General features: G+C 38.0%; 2 protein-coding genes across 2 annotated transcripts; both read left to right on the top strand.

Moving 5' to 3' along the window:
• Nucleotides 1-1,560: 1,560 nt before the first annotated feature.
• On the top strand, nt 1,561-12,520 carry nt5c1ba (5'-nucleotidase, cytosolic IB a). The gene is made up of 6 exons (XM_079843087.1): nt 1,561-1,765; nt 2,004-2,171; nt 10,355-10,484; nt 10,864-10,986; nt 11,109-11,293; nt 11,419-12,520. The coding sequence occupies exons 1-6, from the start codon at nt 1,643-1,645 to the stop codon at nt 11,791-11,793; spliced, it is 1,104 nt and encodes a 367-aa protein (XP_079699213.1). The 5' UTR covers nt 1,561-1,642; the 3' UTR covers nt 11,794-12,520.
• A 582-nt stretch (nt 12,521-13,102) lies between these two features.
• Nucleotides 13,103-14,964, top strand: rdh14a (retinol dehydrogenase 14a). The gene is made up of 2 exons (XM_079843088.1): nt 13,103-13,488; nt 13,952-14,964. Exons 1-2 carry the CDS (start codon nt 13,246-13,248, stop codon nt 14,567-14,569), a joined length of 861 nt encoding a protein of 286 aa, XP_079699214.1. The 5' UTR covers nt 13,103-13,245; the 3' UTR covers nt 14,570-14,964.
• The last annotated feature ends 6,769 nt before the right edge of the window (nt 14,965-21,733 follow it).

Below are 21,733 nucleotides of genomic sequence, written 5' to 3'. Positions count from 1 at the left end.
AGCATGTTCACTAGGCTGCGCTACTGTCAATTTAAGAACTCTACACATCTAATATACAGACAGATGCGATTTTACTTTCACTTTAGACATAACCGAATGTGTTTATGTTAACCTTGTGTGTATTTGACAATATTAGCGCAGTAAGTGTTTGATAGGCTTTTAGTGCTCGAGCTCAGCGCATATTAAAACGAATGAAACATTTAACCAGCAAGGCCCGTTTGGCACCAACAACCATGCCACGCTCAAAATTGCTTAAATCACCTTTCTTTCCCATTCTGACATTAAGTTTGGAGTTCAGGAGATTGTCTTGACCAGGACCACACCCCTAAATACATTGAAGCAACTGCCATGTGATTGGTTGATTAGATAATTGCATTAATAAGAAATTGAACATGTGTTCCTGATAATCCTTTAGGTGAGTGTATATATCAAAATAAATGTCTTAAATAATTGTATTATAGTTACATAATCCTCAATAAACCCGTCTCCGGCCTAACGGCTCAGATCTTTCGAATATTGCAATTTAATAATTGTTTAATCAATATAGCATCCTCAATAAACCAGTCTCCGGCATGATGACTCCGATTTTTCGAATATTGCAATTTAATAAAATTTTAATCACTACAGCATCCTCAATTAACCCGTCTCTGACATGTTGCCTCCGATCTTTTTAATATTCCAATCTAATATGACCGATTAATCTAATATGAATCGATCAATCGCTCATCCGATCTAATATGACCCCTGTCCTGTAAAGTTGGCAGAATAATAATCATACGCTGTTTGTTAATTGGCCAGAGGAGAACTGGCACCCCGACTGAGCCTGGTTTCTCCCAAGGTTTATTTTTCTCCATTAGGTCACCTGATGGGGTATTGGTTTCCTTGCCACTGTCACTTTTGGCTTGGCTTGCTCAATAAAACTAATTAGTACACTAAATTAACCATATAGGCCTAAACTAAATTACTGATCTAATTCATCTAATGCCCACATTGTCACTGTATGATAATTGAAATTAGCTAGATGACATCACCATTTTCTCCGGAGCGGCTGTACGGCCGAATAAAATTCTGTTGCATTATTTTCCTGTTTAAAACTGTGAAGCTGCTTTGAAACAATCTGCATTGTAAAAAGCGCTATATAGATCAAGTTGACTTGACTTGACATTAAATTATTGGTATCATGCTGCCTTGAGCCTTCCATTTTTGGGTTGACATCATTGTAGTTCACACTGACTTAAGTGCCACTTTTAGCTTCTTTCTAAATAGTTCCTACTCATACACAAGTTTTACTCTTTACTAAGATTTTTGTGTGTGTGTGCGTGTGTTAACAGTAACTAAAACAAAAGTGTTAAGCTTAAATTATGTAGGCCTGCCCTAATGACAAAAAAGGAATTAATATGCAGCAGTGCATTTACAACGACTTATTATTTTTATTGTTCATCATTAATTTTGCTTTCATGATTTATATTGACTGAAAAATATGATCAAATCGCAATAATCGATTGTTAGATCGTTATGCGAGACACTTGCCCAGGACTGGTGACGTCACTGCGTCGTGCTGATGCCGAGAGGATTCAGAGGAACTCTCAGGAACCGCAGCGAAGGGACGCAGGACAGGGCACAACAATCCATCTAAAACAATATGAGCAAACATGATGGCACTGAGAGAGGAGGAGAGTCCAACTCCCATAACAGCGAAGAAAAAGACTGGGCAGCTGTCAAAGCATTATTTGACAACGCGAAAACAGCGAAGAAGCCACGTCCGGTAAGCGATTGTTTGCGTAAACAAGCTGCGAATGACAGCAGCGTCTCCCCATCCCATACCCAATCTATAGCGACGCGACAAACTAGACAACAAGTATATTACAATCAAAGAAAGTGAGCGCATTAGTGCGTCGCGTAATTCGCTTGCTGTGTCATTTTGCCCGTGACAGCAGCGCTGCACACAAATGTTGTTTGTCAGCCACAGATGTTGTAAACATTTGTCTGCTTTTGATTTCCAGCCCAAACCCAGCAACGCAGTAACCATTGCGGTGTCCTCGCGCACGCTGTTTAACATGGTGAAGGAAAGGAAGGTGTTTGAAGAGGAGGGGCTGGAGAGGTACGTCGCGCACCAGCTGGAGCTCGAGGATCAGCCTTTTACCCCAGGGGTCTCGTTCCCTTTCGTTAAGGTAACAACAGAACACAATGCATAAGTGTCTTATAATAACACTCACTTTACCTCCATCAGCACCTGTCAGGAACATGAGCTGCACTTAACGGCATCTCGTAACAACCTTCAAATTCACAACACCTAGGTATTTCTCTAGAAATATAATTTGGTATTGTTACAAATGACATGACTAAGTAAGTGACATGATTAAGTAATATATCTATGTAGATAAGGTAATCTAAATCTAATCGAATTACCTTTTATCTAACTCCTTTATTTCTACAGTACTAAAATGAGTAAAGAAGACAATATGCCTTAAATGACTTTACTAAACATTTTAAAAAGCTTCAAATAATGTCAGGGCCTTAACCACCATAGACATTGAGGGGGACAAGTCTGCCCCCAGGTGACAGGTCCCATTTATCTGCTGTCTATTAGTCATCGCGTCTGCCCACGTCCCGCCTGTTTGCCCATTTCCTACTATCCGGCAGAGGTGGAAAGAGTAACAAAATATTCTACTCAAGTACTATTACTTCAATGAAATTTTACTTAAGTACAAGTAAAAGTACCGGTCTAAAAATGTACTCAAGTAAAAGTAAAAAGTAGTTCATTTAAAAGTTACTGAGTTACTTTTTTAACAGCAGGGGTGGGGAGTCTCCTGTGTAGGGTTGTGGTAGAATGAGATTTTCACGATATGAAAACATCAGAGTTTCACAGCATCACGGTATTAAAAAATTATTTAATAAATAAACTGTATTATTAAATTATGGTTATTATTATCACCTGTTAAATTGCCATTAAATTAATGAAAACTTTGTGTTTTGTTTTGTTGAACAAATTTTTTTATTCAAATTCTTTATTATAACAAACTTGAAACCATTTGTTTTGTTTATTAAAATTTCAATAAAACATGTCTAATCAACCAAATTCAATAAATGGTTATGAATTAGAATAGATTAACAACTTATTTTTATCATTAAATTATTAAAATGTTTAAGAATCCTATGAATTTTCTTTTTATGATTTTTTTTACAAATATATGACCAAAACGGTGGTAATTAAATGAAATGTAACAAACTTTTATCCTTTTATTTTTGGCAAAGTGCTGCAAAACAGAGATTTTCAAAAACGTTTATTTTGATGGGTTTTAGTGAAGAGCTGCTTCTGTTAAAACCTGTTTCAGAGTGTATTTGACTGTATTTGATTTTAAAATGTTCATGTGTTCATGTCCAAATATGGTTTGTGAGACGTTAAAACACCACGAGCATCGCATACTTGAGTAGCCTATGTAGTAGACGAAACGGCGCTGCTCATCACAGAGACAGAACAAGCAGATCATTTATTTATATAGCAGTGTTTTGCTTTAATATTCACAGACCATGTCGCGATTTGATTTATTGTACAGCTCTACCGTCGATGTATTCATTCATCCATCAGTTTGCTTGTTTTACGTGATATCTGCGTTATACTGTAAATTAATTGTCGTGACTGGATTCCGGGATTCCCTCGGCATCACAGAAATCACTCGGCCTTAAGTTAAAAACATACCTTTATCTACACAGAGGGATGTTCCCGAACATGTTCTATGCTTTTCCTCATTTGCATCAACATTTTTTGTAACTTTGATAGCCTATCCTCCAGGACAACGCCTCGTTATTTATTTCTATATCCAAAGTAGGCTATTCCCATACTAACTAGTGGTTCACGACGGCGTTTCGCTTTCAGCTGGATCTGCATCACTGACATGTCGTGTCCGTCTCCATCTTTATGTAATTTTGCGCGTTCTCCCACCCTTCAATTCAATGCAGTCGTTTCCGGATCGCTTTTTCCCCACTTTCGTATTATTTATTTATTTTACTCAGTAACGGATGTGGTTTAAAATGTAGCGAAGTACAATACTTAAAACAAGATATACTTTAGGGATGAAACGATTACCGGTTTCACGATAAACCACGGTAAAATTTAGTGACGGTTAGTAATATCGTATAAAATTTAATTATCATTAAAACCGCATGTGATTATCACGATTTTAAAACTCGTGGTAAATCTTGTCCAGTCAGCGTCAGTCTGTTGCGCGCACTGCTGTTTTCTGAATGAGAAGAAATGGCAGAAGGCAGTGACAGCGCCGGGAGATTTTTCAGACTTCTAAAAGGACCAAATCTGAGGCGTTGTCATATTTTGGCTTTTACAAAAGTCCTGAGGGAAACTTAATCGAAGATGGTCACCCTGTCTGCAGAACATGCCAGAATAAAGTCGCTGTAATAGAGGGAAACACTTCAAAACTACGAACGCAAGGCAAGTGGACTTTGACCTCAATACCAAAACTACGTCTGGGAAATAATAACGTGAAGCGAACGAACAAGTTCAGACAAGACTAAGGTGACATTTAAGGGATAATAATCAGGGCTTGACATTAACAACCGCCGTTTGCGGGTGTAAGTAAACGTTATTTCGGCTGCACACTAGCCACTCTGCTGTTGAACTTATTATAGTCTTCTCAAAAGCCATCTGTTATAATCGCGTTGAGCATTATAACCACTCACACGTGTTTATATTGAGTTTATGAATGCAATGTCTCATAATCAGAGGCGTTCAGATTATCCGGAATTTTGTTCAGAGCGCGCGCCGCTCACACGCTGAAATCTACACTAAAAGCAGATGTGTGTGTGATGTACGCAAGAGATTCACTCATCATACAGAGGTTGACTGTTTTTGTTCTATTTCAGCAGCGAAAATAGTTTCAAACAAACACAGCAGAACCACAGCGCATCTGATGTGACTGGCATAAAGTTGGTGAATTTAGGGGCCGTCTCTAAAGTTACACACAACATTGGTAACGTTATACACGTTTGAAACTTTAATAGCATTTGAAGAGAATGAAAGCCATAAAACTGGCTGTAAAGTGATCATCTAGGTGTCAGGTATGATGCAGTCATTTTGATATTTAATAAAATAAACTGTCAAATCATATGGAAATATGGATATGCATTATTTCTCTAGGATACTGTTTGGGCTCTTACACAAAACATGCTAGATTTAAATGCATCATTGCTGAACACTGATGAGAATATTGCTTGAGAATATATTTACAGAGATAATATTAGAGATTATATTTACGAGAAATTATTATTATTTATGCGTTGCTATTGACGACGGCCATTATAAGGAAGAAAATCCCACAGAATCTTGCTTAAAAAAGTGCATAGAGCTGCTTTAGTTTGTTTGTTGATTTTCAAATGTAAAACTTGAACAAAACCGTGATAATATTGATAACCGTGATAATTTGGGTCACTATAATCGTGATGTTAAATTTCCATACCGTTTCATCCCTAATATACTTAAGTAAAAGTAAAATTACATATTTTTTAAACTACTTAAAAAAGTAGAAGTACACAGAAAAACTACTGTTAATTACAGTAACGCGAGTAAATGTAATTCGTTACTTTCCACCTCTGCTATACGGGAGTGACGCGCGATGACGCTCTGCAAAGATGGCAATGGCCAGCTCGTCCCTACTTTACACTTCAAAACTGCTCTTCAGAATCATATGAGTGACTTCACAGACACTATGTCCATATTATTTTACAGTCTATGGTCATTACGGGGATATCTATTCTTTCCGGTGAAATCATAAAACAAAATGCACACAAACGTGTTCATGCTCTTAATTAACAATCATTGAACATCTTTGATTTTAATAAAGAAAAAAAACTATATGAGGGTGGACTAGAACCTGTAACCTTTGACATGGTTTACAAAAATTCTACCACCAGACTAATGTAAATAGCGGATCTATGTATTTATTCACTAACGGGAAGAATCCTGAGACACAATATATTTGACGCAAATTAATGCAACTATTATTTGCAAATAGTCCCAAAATTATTATTTCCCAACTAGAATTAGACCTAGAATTTTGTTCACCATTCTGTTTCTTTATGCTTTACAAAAATAACAAAATTGGTCCCCCCCAATGTTCAAGTCATGGTTATGGCATAATGTCCTTTTCAACATTAAGCTCATTAAAGTAGTTAGACTAGCAAACTAGTAAACATTTAGATTAGTTAACACACTAGAATATATATTATATACAGTTGTGGTCAGAATGATTGGCACCCCTGGTAAATATGATCAAAGATGTCTGTAAAAAGAAATCTGCATTGTTGATCCTTTTGATCTATCATTAAAAAAATTGGCAAAAAACAAACCTTTCATTGAAGTAAAAGAATGAAAAGTCGGGGGGAAATCACAAATAAAATGTTTTTCTCCAAAACATGTTGGCCACAATTATTGGTACCCCTAGAATTTTTTAGTAAAAAGTATAAATATTCCCATTAATATTTACATTTAACACACCAGGGTGACTAGGAACATGAAATTGTCTAGCTATGACTTCTTGTTTCACAGGAGTATAAATATGAGGAAACACAAAGGCCAAATTCCATTAATCATTCATCACAATGAGTAAAACCAAAGAATATAGTTCTGATGTGCAGCATCAGATTGTTGAGCTTCACAAAATATAAAGTGGCTGTAAAATAGCAAAAGCATTTAAAATTCCCATTTCCATCATCAGGGCATTAATTAAGAAATTCCAATCAACTAAAGATGTTACGAATCTGCCTGGAAGAGGACGTGTGTCTATCGTCCTAATGCACGGAGAGGAGCAGTGTTTGAGTGGCCACAGACTCTCCAAGGATCACAGATGGAGAATTGCAGAGATTAGTTAAGTATTGGGGTCAGAAAGCCTTAAAAAAAAAACAATCAAACAACCCCTACATCACCACATGTTGTTTGGGAGGGATTCAAGAAAAATCCTTCTTGCTCATCCAGAAACAAACTCCAGCATATTCAGTTGTGAGACACGACTGGAACTTCATACGGGACCTGGTTCTATGGTCAGATGAAGCTATAAAAAAAGATATTTTTGGCAGCAAACCCACCAGATGGGTTTGGTGCTAACAGGGATAAAAAGTACCCCATGCCCTCGGTTAAATATACTGCTAGATTTTTAATGTTGTGGGCCTATTTTTTGCTGGATCATCTTGTTCAGATACAGTACATGGTTTCATGGATTCTAGCAAATAAAAGATAAAAACTCAAAACCTGACGGCCTCTGCTAGAAATCTAATAATGGGCCGTGGTTGGATCTTCCATTAGGACAACAATCCAAAACAAACATCAAAATCAACACACAATTGTGTCACTGAGCACAAAATGAAGCTTCTGCCATAGTGTTGTGCCGGTGATGGCTGACTGACATCACGATGGAGCCCCCCCATCGTGATGCCACGCCCCCCATTGCGAGTCTTGTTGTGAGTGTGACGCACACAAAATCCTCTTCTTTAGTTAAACTAAAAACTTTGTAGGGATTGCTCTGTAAATCTAATTTTGAGTATAACTAATGCATATATGCTATTTTACCCTACTGGGTAACACTTTACTTGAAGGGGTGTTCATAAAACTGGCATAACACCTTCATAATCATGACATGATACAAAAAAACGTTTCCTCCACCAGCTTCAACAGAAGGTCAGATAATAGACGATTTCAAATGTCTTAAAAATATGAATAGGTGTTCGAGAAATAAGATCAATCATCCAATAATAATAGTAATTAAAATGGATAAAATTATATTTTATTGCATTTGGAGACTGATTCACCCAAAATTAAATGAAACCAGTACAATGGTGGGTTAAGCCATGCAGCATTTGGTCCATATTGCTGCAAAAACAGTTAATTACAGCTTTCCACACATTTATATTTTCTTGAAATGCTTTATTACATCATGGATAAGTCTAGCTAAGACACCATCATAATGGCGTACACCTAACCAGTGGTTAGGGTCAATGACTCTATGACGCCATAGTTTATTTATGACACTGTTATAAAATAATTTGACAGATTATTAACACTTAACGACATTTTATTGACAAATTCAACTTGTACCACTGTAGTTTAGGTCAAGAAAAATATTCATGACACGATGATACTTTGACACATGATAATTTGACAGAGTATTGACAACTTTTTAATGACAAATTCAACTTGTACCACTGAAAAAAGTGGCCCAAAAAAAATCATGACATTGTAATGGCCTCATGACAGCCAACGTCAAAACCAACCAAATGACAGTTTAATGTAATGTTAACCCATAAGGCTAAGTCATTTCTTAAGTTTAATAATTAATCTGCTATGTCATGTTTATGACAGGTTATGTTGTCTTGGTAATTTCAAGTTGTCATGACAAAGACATTGACAGGTTATGATGTATTGGTTTATGTCAAGTTGTCATAACTAAGACATCTCAAATAATGTCATCTATTTTTGATGTATGCTATGTTTGATTATGCACTGCTAGAGAAAGCGAAAGTAAAATTGCGTGTGTGTGAAATGCGCTATTCAAATAAACTTGACACCTTACCAAGTCTAATAACAAGTACAAACTGTGTTAAATAAAATTAAGTAAAAAGGTAGCCTATTCGTCCTACAGCGTTTTTTCTACTTTCCCACAGTAAAGGATGTGAATGGGTATAATATATTTAATTATAAACAAACGAAAGGAAGAAACATTTATAATTCCCTTCGAAAATGGGTGTGACGCGAGTGAAGATTTGAGAAAAGAAACGAGATGTAGGCCTATGTCCATGTCCAGAGGGATAAAATGGACGAACATTAGGCCTATTGTTAAAACAGAATAAAAAGCTGACAAATCTTAAATTGGACTCAGCCTACCTCTCTCGTTCGGTATGAATCCATTCATGGCTGCGAATTTATTTCCTTTGTAAACAAAGCTTTGTGCTTCACTCCTGTGGTATTATTCACCTAAAACAGCATTAACATATAAAACACTGGGTTAGTAAGGAAATTATAGTTTTGAAGTGGAAAATAGTATTTATGTAAAGAGATATATTAAAATAAAAAGTGCACAACTCTTCTTAAGTGGAAGGAAGCTACTTTTTTTCCCCTCACGTGCAACCTCGCATGGATGAGTCATTATTTGGGTGAGTAAAATAACGAAATTATATCGTTTCTAAGTAGAAAGTAGTATTTATGTAAAGAGATAGTAAAATACAGATATAGTAAATTATATATTTTTATTTTTTAAAAACGACGATATGATCGTCCATCACAATGTTTTACTGTAAACATCCTCAACTGCCAATTTAGGAGACATCGCCCAACCCTATTCTGCCATGACCATCCCAGTTCCCTGACCTGAACCCTATTGAAAATGAGTGGTGTGAATTGAAGAGAAGAAGCACCAACATGGAGCTGTGAATCTGAAAGATCTGGAGGGATTCTGTATGGAGGAATGGTCTCTGATATCTTGTCAGGTGTTCTCCAAACTCATCAGGCATTATAAAAGAAGACTCAGAGCTGTTATCTTGTGAAAAGGAGGCTGCAAAAAGCATTTAATAAAAGGGTGCCAACGTGTTTTGGAGAAAAGCATTTATTTCATAATGTGATTTACCCCCTCCTTTCTGTTCTTTTACTTCGATGAAAGGTTAGATTTTTGTTATTTTTATTTAATAAAATATCAAAAGGATTTTGATCTTTGATTATATTTACCAGGGGAGCCAATAATTCTGTCCACTGTATGTAGGCTACAGTTATGCATTGTTTCTAGCAATGGCTCTGGCAGCTTGTTAAAAATTATGGCACAATCAGTAAAGTAATATTTAATTGCCATTGCAATCCAGATTACATGTAAATTACATGTAGCCAACACTGACAAGTGACAACTCCTAGCACTGGTACTCTAGTACACACCTGGCACTGGTCAGTTAAGCTGGTTGAAACATTATTTTGCAACTTTTATGACACATGACTATATCTCCAGGATATAGTCTATATCCCCAGGACTATATCATGACTATATCTCCTGGACAAATTAAAATAGTACTGATGCAAATCACATGGAAAATGTGTAGATCAGCGTGCTGGAAAACAAATGTGTGCCATCACTTCTTTGCATGGAGGGACTTTAACCTTTTTATTGCTGGGAGTTGGCAGGACTCAAACACAGAGCATTACTGTGTCCTCTACCAGGAACTCTGTGTAATTGTTTATTTCCTTTACGGTTTTATGTCACATATTGCAGAAAACAACCATAAATCACATAGTGTTGATTAACGTGGATATCCTTAGGCATCCAAAGCCACACCTTTAATAGTTACTGTGTTTTTTTCTGATCAACAGGCCCTAATGAACGTAAATGCTCGTTTGAGGGAACTATACCCAGACAGCGAGGAGCTGTTTGATATTGTGCTGATGACTAATAATCACGCCCAGGTCGGAGTCCGTCTCATCAACAGCATCAATCACTACGGTATGAAAAGCAAACATGGATTTCTGTGACAAAGAGACTCCTATACACGATTGTCTAAAGCTACTATTCAACCAAACAACATATATTAGCCTACAATTTAGCCTTTGATGGTGATCAACAATATATTCTTTAAAATATATTAACTCTACACAGACCTATTGTAAATGCACACAGACCAGAATTTGCTTAAAGACATCTCTGGAAAAACTGTCCAGTGCTTTACATCATGTTTTTTTTTTAAGGTTTGCGGCGTGTCTGACAGGTGTGCTGCAAAAAAAAAACATAAAACATATTTACTGCATAAAAAGCATATTTAATGCATTAAAAAAGCTGCATATTATACAAACAACAATTACATGAATTCTCTCTCTCTCTCCAGATCTAACTATAGAGAGATTTTGCATGACGGGTGGAGAGAGTCCAATTGGTTATCTAAAGGCCTACATGACCAATATCTACCTGTCCAAAGATTCGAAGAAGGTACAAGAAGCTATTGAAGAAGGTATTTAAAAAAAAATGCATGCATTGTGATCTAACTGTGATTTTAATCTTAATACAGAAAAAAAAACAATCCTGCTGTAATTAAGCTGAGCATAAATATGTTTTAAATGGTCATTTCCACAGGAATAGCCGCTGCCACAATGTTCACATGTGACAGTGAGAACGAGCTCAGTGACACGCAGCTACGTGTAGCCTTCGACGGAGATGCTGTTTTGTTTTCCGACGAGTCTGAGATTATTGTGAAGGAACACGGATTGGACACTTTTTTTAAGCATGAGAAAGAGTTTGAGAACAAGCCTCTTGCTCAGGTAAACGAAGACTGGGTGCCATAAAAAACTACTAATGTTCATTATTAATTCTGATACTAATATTTTATCCATCTTGTCATGTTTGGTGCATGCAAAGTCGTCTTCATCCCTGATTTGTCTTCTAGGGACCCCTGAAATGTTTTCTGGAAGCATTGGGGAAACTCCAGCGCAAGTTCTATGCAAAAAACCAACGAATCAACTGCCCTATTCGCACTTACTTGGTCACAGCTCGAAGTGCTGCCAGCGCTGGGGCCCGCGTCCTGAAGACCCTACGGAGCTGGGGGTTGGAGGTAGACGAGGCCCTCTTTTTGGCTGGGGCTCCTAAGGGGCCTCTCCTGCAGAAGATCAGGCCTCACATCTTCTTTGATGATCAGATGTTTCACATCGAGGGTGCCCAGGAGCTCGGGACAATCGCTGCTCATGTGCCCTATGGAATTGGACAGAAGTATCATAAGGGGAAACGGATAGAAACAAGTGATGCAGAGGAAAAAATGAAATGATTTGATGATTATCAAATGCAAATATCAGAGTCCCATCTCGTATTTATTTATTTTTGGTTGCTTCTGAGAATATTTTTAACCTAGATCTGTACAGATGGTGTACGTTAAATGGATTGCTGGAAATATAAATACAAAGAAGATACTGTGCTTAAAATGACCTACATAGAAGATTATGTACTGTATTAATCTGACAGCACTGTGAGGTTGAACCTCAAACTTCAGTCCTTTCTAGAGAATAATGGGTTTATGCAATTATGCCTTGATCATTATGATTTGGTATGATGTTTAATCAAGAGTTTAATTTAGAATATTTAATTCTACCTCAGGGAACATACATTGTAACTGTCTGTATTTGATGTATAGTGTGAGATTTTATTATCCACTGTAAATAACCAGATTTTTATTTACATTTTGATGTTGTGTTTCAACACTTGAACTCAATCCTCAGGCAGTTCCCCTCACTAACAGTGTGTGGCCCACTACCATTGTTCCTGACAGATCTTGCCACAATAACACATGAACTGTGCCCTGAGTAAATGATGAAATGAGGACAAGCATGTGGAGAAACAGTTGATATATGGCATTTAGAATGTAATACCCCTCTGTGTTTACCATAAAGTGTACATGTCTAAAGTATATTTAATTTTCCACAAAACAAAAAATGTGTTGATCACTGTTATAAATGCTGGATTTATTCATTATGATGATAAATTAAATGAGTGAGCTTATTTTGTTTGTGGCTTATGTTTTGTGCTTAAATGAGTTTGTAGTTCTAAAACACAGATTTGACTAGAAATAAGCCTAGATAAATAAGGACTGGACTAACCATAAAGACGTGAGTTTGCTTGACAAATTGGACAAATTATCCACAAGTGGTCATTCTCTCTTGGAGCATAATATGTATAATCATAATATAATATTATTATAAAATGCTATACCACCGTACCTTCAGGTCTATTATTATTATTCTATCGTTTTAAAATCTGAACCTCTGTTATTAAACGGTTTAGATGTTAGTAGTAGGAAATGTACAAATTACAGTGAATTTTTGGGAGGGAAATTTAAAAGAAAAAGATTTTGGAAATAATTATTTTAAAATTATTTTTTATCTGCTAAAGCTGAATGTAATTTAAGAGAGTGAATGATTTTTTTTTTTTAATTATTCATTTATTATGTTCAACTGTAAGCCCTGTGGTTTGTATTTTTATTGCTTGTAAGTAAAAAAAAAGAAGAAGAAGAAGAAGAAAATAAAGCGATACACATACATGCATTGCGTTTGAACCCGCTAGGACCTCTGGGTAATGCAGTTCAATAACATTCCAGTTACTTCCCACATGCGTAATTATTTACGCCTACAAACCTGTTCATGTACTGGACGTTGTTGATGGTCCCAGAAGGATCAGCAGTGAAGCAGATATTCCCTATTATAAACATTTTGATGAATTCGTCGATATGCTGCGGGGTAAAACTATTATCGTGACCGGGGCAAACAGTGGCATTGGAAAAGCCACGGCTGTGGAGCTGCTGCGGCGTCAGGGCCGGGTGATCATGGCATGTAGAAACCGAGAACGGGCGGAGAAAGCAGCCCAGGAGATCCAACAGGAGGCCGGACCAGAGCAAGGGGAACTAGTAATCAAACTGTTGGACCTGGCGTCGCTTAAATCGGTCCGAGTTTTTTGCGAGGAGATAATCAAGGTACAGTACCAAACCAAGCACAGTGTTTGTTACTCATGTGTTGTAAATAAGGCACAGGCACGCATAATATGGTACTACTGAATTGTTTTCGACTAGAAAGAGGTGCACAATGCCGACAAAGCGTGAGCGAGCGTCACTGGGTTTTGAGTGGATGATAGCACGCACGAGAAGAAGTTTGGGAACTGGAGTGCACGTGACTGCGCGCGCATGAAACGCTTTCCGAATGCAAAGCTTGCATTTTGTCTATCAAAATAATTATAGTGTAGACTGGGCATAGTGAATAATTAAAATAAAAAACATTTTCTATAAAGAATAGAAAAATAGGCGAAGGAATGAGAGAATGGTAGGCTATTAGTGTAGAAAAACGTTTTAGAGTTGTGAAAATTGTGTCTTTGTCTTGTTGTTCTGAAATACTGCATTGTAATACATTTACAATTTGGCATATCTGTTGTATTCCAAACAGGAAGAGTCAAGGATTGACATCCTGATCAACAATGCTGGAATCTACCAGTGTCCTTACACCACATCAGAAGATGGCTTTGAGATGCAGTTTGCTGTCAATCATCTAGGTCACTTCCTGCTCACTAACCTCCTGTTGGACCTCCTCAAACGCTCCGCTCCTAGCCGCATCATTGTGGTGTCCTCCAAACTCTACAAGTATGGCGAAATAAACTTTGATGACCTAAACAGTAAGCAGAGCTACGATAAAGCTTCCGCTTATGCACGGAGTAAACTAGCCAATCTTCTCTTCACACTGGAGCTCTCACACAGACTCGAGGACACAGGGGTGGCGGTAAATGCTCTCACCCCAGGGATCGTGAGGACTAACCTGGGCAGGCATGTCCACATCCCGCTGCTGGTCAAGCCTCTGTTTAACCTGGCCTCACGGGCCTTCTTCAAGTCCCCCGAGGAGGGTGCGCAGACTTCTATCTATCTGGCCAGCTCTGAAGATGTGGAGGGCGTTCAAGGGAAGTGCTTTGCTAACTGTCTTGAGGAACAGCTGTTAGCTAAGGCCACAGATGAGGAGGTGGCCAAGAAACTGTGGGACATCAGTGAAGTGATGGTGGGCATTACAACCTGAATCTTACAGACTTACATTAAGTCACATGTCCATGATTATTTCAAATCTGGCAGAAAATAAATCTTGCAAGTCAAGTATTTTGGAAAGACTTTGTCTCAAAAAAACATGCAAAATGTACTCTTGCTAACATCCACAGGAGGGAGCTGTTTTTGTCATTCATATTCACTTGTGCATTTGAAATGCTAACTTTACAGTTGCAACTGGCAGATTGTTAGTTCTGCAGCAATGTGTGTGTGTGTGTGTGTGTGTGTGTGTGTGTGTGTGTGTGTGTGTGTGTGTGTGTGTGTGTGTGTGTGTGTGTGTGTGTGTGTGTGTGTGTGTGTGTGTGTGTGTGTGTGTGTGTGTGTGTGTGTGTGTGTGTGTGTGTGTGTGTGTGTGTTTATATATTTTAAAATTAACCATATCATTATATTTATATTTTAAATTAATCTTCAGTTATCCTGTTTCAAGTTCCAGTTGTCCTGTTTTCCTGAATTAGTAATATAAGACTACATGCGACCTTCTTAGAGCTTGTGTGCACATAGAACTGAACATTTCTGATCGCAGTATGGTGCCTAAATCCTGCAGCATGCTCTATTGTTACACTTGTCTGCTGTCAGAAGTGAGATAATTAACACTGCATTTGATTTGCACTACTTTTACTAAAGATCACTGGACAGACATTCTCAGTTACAGTACTTAATAAAGATGCATTAAACAAATCAAAAGTATATCTCTATTCTGAATATGCATTATATTGTTAAAACGTGCAAACTATGCGTTCAAAATTTTTTGTTTTTTTGTGGCGAGATGATGTGTGATCTGTGTAGATGAACAAGGAAAAAGTTTATAAGCTCTGGCCTATTTTTTTTATGTGTGCACAGTTTAAAGTGCCATGAAACGGAAGTTGCCATAGTCTTTTCTTCTCTATTGTGACGTATCCAAATGAAGTGGAACAAGAAAGGAAAAAAATGTAGGGTGGGATTTGATTGGATAATAGGAAGTTGGGTGTTGCTAACTAAATGGATACAGATCTGAATGGCAGTTTGCATTCAGTTGTGGAGAACAGTTGAACATTTACAACGATTTACAAAAAACAGATAACAACGTTGTCAAAGTGATCACCATTCACACAGATCTGCAAATATGACTAAAAACGCTGTATTATGCATGCCAGGCCAGTAGTTGGCGATGTCACTTTGTAAAGATAAACCCCACAACTAGAGACTGAACAAAAATATTTCACATAATTTTTTATGCGTTTTCACAAATTAGGGTTTTTGTTGTTTACATGGAGACGGTAAAGGTATCGTTTTCAAAACCTTGCACTTTGAAACCCGTTTTCAAAAGATTGCGTTTTCAGGCCCCCAAAACGCATAAAAAGTCTTCAGTTTTCAGTTGAAAATGGTGTTGTGTAAACGGCCCTTATTCCCACCCTCCACGAGACATATGTCATGAAGAGAACAGATGTGGTTTTCGAGGGGGAGGGGAGTTTAATGTTTTTGATTAAAGATTACGAGGTCATTCGAATAAAAAAAAAAAAATGATTTGATTTTGATTTCATGGTGAATTTAAGTCATTGTCTTTTACCCACTGAAAATAAAAATAAAAATATTATTAAATTATTCATTTATATTTTTTTTTTTGATAGATAATTTTTTTCACAGGGATGTATATATATAGGGAGGCCTGCCTTTACATGCACATGAACTTTAATGACATCCCATTCTTAATCCGTAGGGTTTAATATGGAGTTGGCCCACCCTTTGCAGCTATAACAGCTTCAGCTCTTCTGGGGAGGATTTCCACAAGGTTTAGGAGTGTGTTTATGGGAATTTTTGACCATTCTTCTAGAAGCACATTTGTGAGGTCAGGCACTGATGTTGGACAAGATGGCCTGGCTTGCAGTCTCTGCTCTAATTCATCCCAAAGGTGTTATATCGGGTTGATGTCAGGACTCTGTGCAGGCCAGTCAAGTTCCTCCACACCAAACTCGCTCATCCATGTCTTTTATGGACCTTGTTTTGTCCACTGGTGTGCAGTAATGTTGGAACAGGAAGGAGCCATTCCCACAAATTTGGGAGCATGAAATTGTCCAAAATGCCTTGGTATGCGGAAGCAATAAGAGTTCCTTTCACTGGAACTAATGGACCAAGCCCAACCCCTGAAAAATAACCCCACACCATAATCCCCTCTCCACCAAACTTTACACTTGGCACAATGCAGTCAGGCAAGTAACGTTCTCCTGGCAACCGCCAAACCCAGACTCGTCCATCGGATTGCCAGACAGAGAAGCGTGATTCGTCACTCCAGAGAACACATCTCCACTGCTCTAGAGTCCAGTGGCGGCGTGCTTTACACTGCATCTGACACTTTGCATTGCACTAGGCTTGGCTACAGCTGCTTTGCCATGGAAACCCATTTCATGAAGCTCTCTATGCACTGTTCTTGAGCTAATCTGAAGGCCACACCAAGTTTGGAGGTCTGTAGCTATTGACTCTCTGGCAATCCGAAGTTGGTGACTTCTGCACACTGTGCGTCTCAGCATGAGCTGACCCTGCTCTGTGATTTCACGTGGCCTACAACTTCATGGCTGTTGTTCCCAATTTCTTCCACTTTGTTATAATACCACTAACAGTTGACCGTGGAATATTTAGTAGTGAGGAAATTTCCCGAATGGACTTATTGCACATGTGGCAACCTATCACAGTACCACTCTTGAATTCACTGAGCCCCTGAGAGCTACCCATTCTTTCACAAATGTTTGTAGAAGCAGTCTGCATGCCTTTTATACACCTGTGGCCATGGAAGTGCACACCAGAACACCAGAATTCAATGATTTGGAGGGGTGTCCCAATACTTTTGGCAATGTAGTGTATGTATATAATATGAAATAGTTTAAGTGTTTAGTCATTTTGACAGTATATGTGTGTGGTACTGGCAATTATTAGTTTCCTGTTAAATATTCTTAATTCTGAGTGTTTTTCATGGTTATTTTGCAGTACTATTTGTTTTTGTTTTTTTATCTTTAAAAAAGGAAATGCTTTGGGGAGCCTTCTTGGTCAAATAAATAAATATTGCACTGTACAAATGACATAGTTCAGATTTTAACTACAGCTCAATCGGGTTTATGTAATTGAAAAGTAGTCTGATGGTTGTTTTTGCGAGGCTCATTAGCAGAACAATTTTGGAGTTAGAGCAATAGCCCGCTCTGCTTTCAGAGTTCACTTATCGTCTAATTAACCGTTCTAGGAGTTGTTACAGTACAATTCAACTACTTTCCTTCACAAAGAAAGTACACACTCCTCTCATACTGCATCTCTCAACCTCTTCATCATGATTGCCTTGAATGTTTTTTCTTAGCGTTAGCTGTCTCTGTGAGAATGGTAGCAGCCCTGATGGGCTCGTAATGCTTTTCCCACCTGTGTTTGCCATTAGGGCTTTTTCAGGATCATTTAGAATATGTTCCGATCAGCCAGAAAGCCCCCAAGATATCCCAACATTCATCTGATAGCTCCCTGTGAAACAGGAGGTCTCAGAGTGCTTGGCCATAGAACCTGGAGACTGTTTGTATTTGAAATAAAGAAAATTGGGGAAATTACGAAAGTTAATGGCTTTAATGATGCGTTTCGAAACGGTGCCACATCAGCGACAGAATGCCAAGCTGGTAAACAAAGTAATGCTTTGATTACAATCACATTAAGTTGTTTCACCTCCATATTTTTTTCTATTTCGTCTAGTTTTCCCTCCTTCAGAAGACAAAATATCACTCAACAAGCACCCAAAGGTATATAGAAATTCATGGCAAAGCCCTGGTATCTTATCTCGTGGTTTGGCTTTAGGTAAAGCTTTTCTCCGGTTGTGCAGCTTTGCTCACCTCAACTCTGCTCGGAGTCCAAACCTGCAGCCAGCATCCTTTCCCACCGTTTGTGCTAGACATCCCATCCAACTTAAACACAGTACTCCTCTCTCGTTTATTATCCAGCGTGTTTGTTTTCTGTGATAGGGGGAAGGAAGGGAGATACGAATGCACGTTATTTTTCACAGTAAAGAGAGTTTCCAGCCTTGTGATTGTAGAGCAACTGAAAGCATTGCCAGGTTGATGGCACCAGAATGTCTAAAACATTCAAAAAAAGAATGTTCATAAAAAAATTAAGATAAGTATAATATGCTTTGCAAAACATTAAAAACGCTGCGCAAGAACCAAGACGTGGCCTACGCCCCAATCCCTGCATACCATCCATCCTAAATAGTAGCCTATGTGACATAAGTCATTTTCAATACTATTTAGGGTAGATAGAATGCACATTGGGACGCAGGGGTGAATCTCCATTATTATTATTTTTTATATTTGCATTATTTTTAATGTAGGTTTAGGGTAGGGGTAGGTATTGATGTTAAAAAGCCAAACCACATGAATATGATGCTGGTAGCACAATTTGATAGGTATAGGCTAATTCGCTGTCGAATTGTGCTACCTAACTTCCTGTTTTAATGGGAGGTAGCAAAATCTGACAAGGTAGGATAAATCGACAGAACACCGGTTTAAAAGAAAAAGAAAGGGAAACAACAAAATAACTAGTAATTAAGTAATTAATTTGAAAATAATAATTTGACTTCCAAAATATGCCCACATTTAGCCTACTCTTAATCATGCCTAATATGTCGAAAACATCTGCGTTAATGTTTCTTGTCTCGTCACATTCACTTATGAAATGCATGAACCATAGCCTGACAAGCCAGACCCACATCAAGATGTTGGGTCTGGAAACTCACCATTGACAGGGCTCAATCCGAGGGGCGGGATAAACGGTTGTCTTTCGAATTCCCTCTGCATGCAATTGGATAGCGCAATGAGCGCCACAACCAACCAGAGCAGTTAGTTGATAGACTTTCGCCGTATCCGGTCGGCAAAACTTCGAACATATCTTCTTTTCTTAAGAATGACTTCAGTGCCGTTCTTTGTTCTTTTCTCAAAGAAAAGCTTAACTCCAAGTCTTCCAGAGTCGCGACCAAAGTCGATTCAAAAGACCACTGTTCGCCAGCTTCTTTGTTTACGAGTAGCACGCAGAACCTCCGCAACTCTGTCGTGACGTGCCGTCATTGTGTTAAGCCCGCCCACCGACTCTGCACACGCTGTGATTGGTCTGACCAGAGTTTGGTTTTTCCAGCTCTCAGGTCTACCGAGAGTTGCTAGACTACACTCGCGGCAAAATAAATTTTCTGCTGCTAGGGTGTGTCTAGATTTCTAGCTACATGAACCACGTTGTCAAGAGAGAGATATTTTCAATTCAAAACGGCCAAATTTGACAAAGTCGAGCAGTTTGCATCACTCAATATTACTGTCAGATATGACATAGGCTATTTATTGTGAAACATTCCTAAAATATGAAATGTTTAGTAACTTACCTATATCAATGTTCATTGGTCATGCGACACTCCTCTGTTAGTTTACCGCTTCAGGCTTTCTTTGAATTGATTGGCCAAATTATTTTTACGACCCCATCTGAAGCAAACCATCCTAAAAAGATCTTTTAAAACGTTTTGTCACACTGTAGATATAAATAAATATACATATTCACAACAGAGTTTTGTATAAATCAATAATGATATTGTGAAAAAAAATTAATAGCAACAATCTAACTGGTTATTGAAAGATACATAACATACGAGGCCCACTGTAAGACAATCTACTTGTAAAGGAAATTTTGTTTGGGTGACATGTTGGAACTATAATTAACACTTTTTATTTTTTACCTCTTCTCAGCTAACTCATTTGGCTCCTAAATATTCCATGCATTATGTTAAATAAGTGTCCTGAAAAATGATGACACAAGTGCAACAGCAGGCTCAGGCTTGGTTAGTCATATAGTCCATGAAAATAAGTGCCTTACTAATTGATACACAACAGCACAATGATAACAGAAAGCCTGTGATTCTAGTAATTCCCCACTTTCTTGGTCACCCCTACCTCAGATCAAACCTGCAACCTTTGTGTTTTCAGCCCAGCCTGAACCGTTTCTGCACTAGAGCTTTCAAAGCTTGAGAGAAAACACTTTCAACGGAACAAATACAGATCTGCTGGCACAGAAGCTGAGTGAGCAGTGAACAAAAACATCTTTTCAAACTATTTATTATTCTTTATTTTACCAGGTAATTTGATTGATTGCCTGGTCTTCTGGAGCAGTGACCTGGCCATGGGTTCTGTGTGTACAGACGTATGGTAAAGTCTTTCCCCTGAGGTGGAGCCCTGTGTTTTGACACACTCTTCAAAACAAAAAGAGTTTTTCTCTGGGTTTGGAGAAATATTTTGGTATGTAGCAGGATAAGAAAAACATTTCGGCATTTTTCAGCATTATTCGATCACATTATTCACACATGGAAATGATTCCTGAGGTGTAAATCTTTTCATGGGAAATGTGTAGATTTCCTGAAGCCAAACTTAAACTGATAACTCGAGACATTTCACAGATTGCACTAGCAGTGAATTTTGGATGGTTTCCTGGGGCCTGAGTGTGGATTTATATGCTGACCAGACTGGTAAATCCAAGAGATTCTTGACAAAAGAACAATGTAACGTTCCAAAGCTCCCTTAGGGGGCAGCCGAAATTAAACAACATTATTTAAAACACAGCTCCTGAATAATGTCATCCATTTGAATTCAGCATGATATATTGAGATGTCATTCACTATGCTAATATAATAGGCATATTTGTTGTCTTAACGGGTCACAGTGAAAATCAGGAGCTAAATCATATGCTTTTTACATGCATACGAATGATAAAACCCAACTTAAAATTGCTACATCTTTGATTAAATAAAATGGGAATCACCACTGATAGTATACGGCAAGTGATGTGAGTCCATGATGTCTGCACTCAAAGCAGAAATTCAACCTAATAAAAAATGTAGCAAATCATGAATAATCATAGATTATATATGACCTCTGAGAGACCTGTCACCTTTCTTACTTTCTAGATGAATGCTTGCCGGCATCCAAACCTCTCATCAGAACAAATGGGAGATCATTATAATACAGCACGGTAGAGATGAACTGTCATAGATAGACCTCTGAGCTGAGAGCGTGTGGGAAAAAACAGTGAAGGATCCAAACATCATTTTACAGGAAACTCTTAATATTGCTCGATCAAGTGCTCTAAAGTGAGACCCGAGCCATTAATGTGA

This window comes from Gobio gobio (genome assembly GCF_949357685.1).
Source record: "Gobio gobio genome assembly, chromosome: 18".
Classification (NCBI taxonomy): Eukaryota; Metazoa; Chordata; class Actinopteri; order Cypriniformes; family Gobionidae; genus Gobio; species Gobio gobio.
Note: the sequence above shows the minus strand (reverse complement) of the source record. Positions and strands in the feature narration are given on the sequence as shown.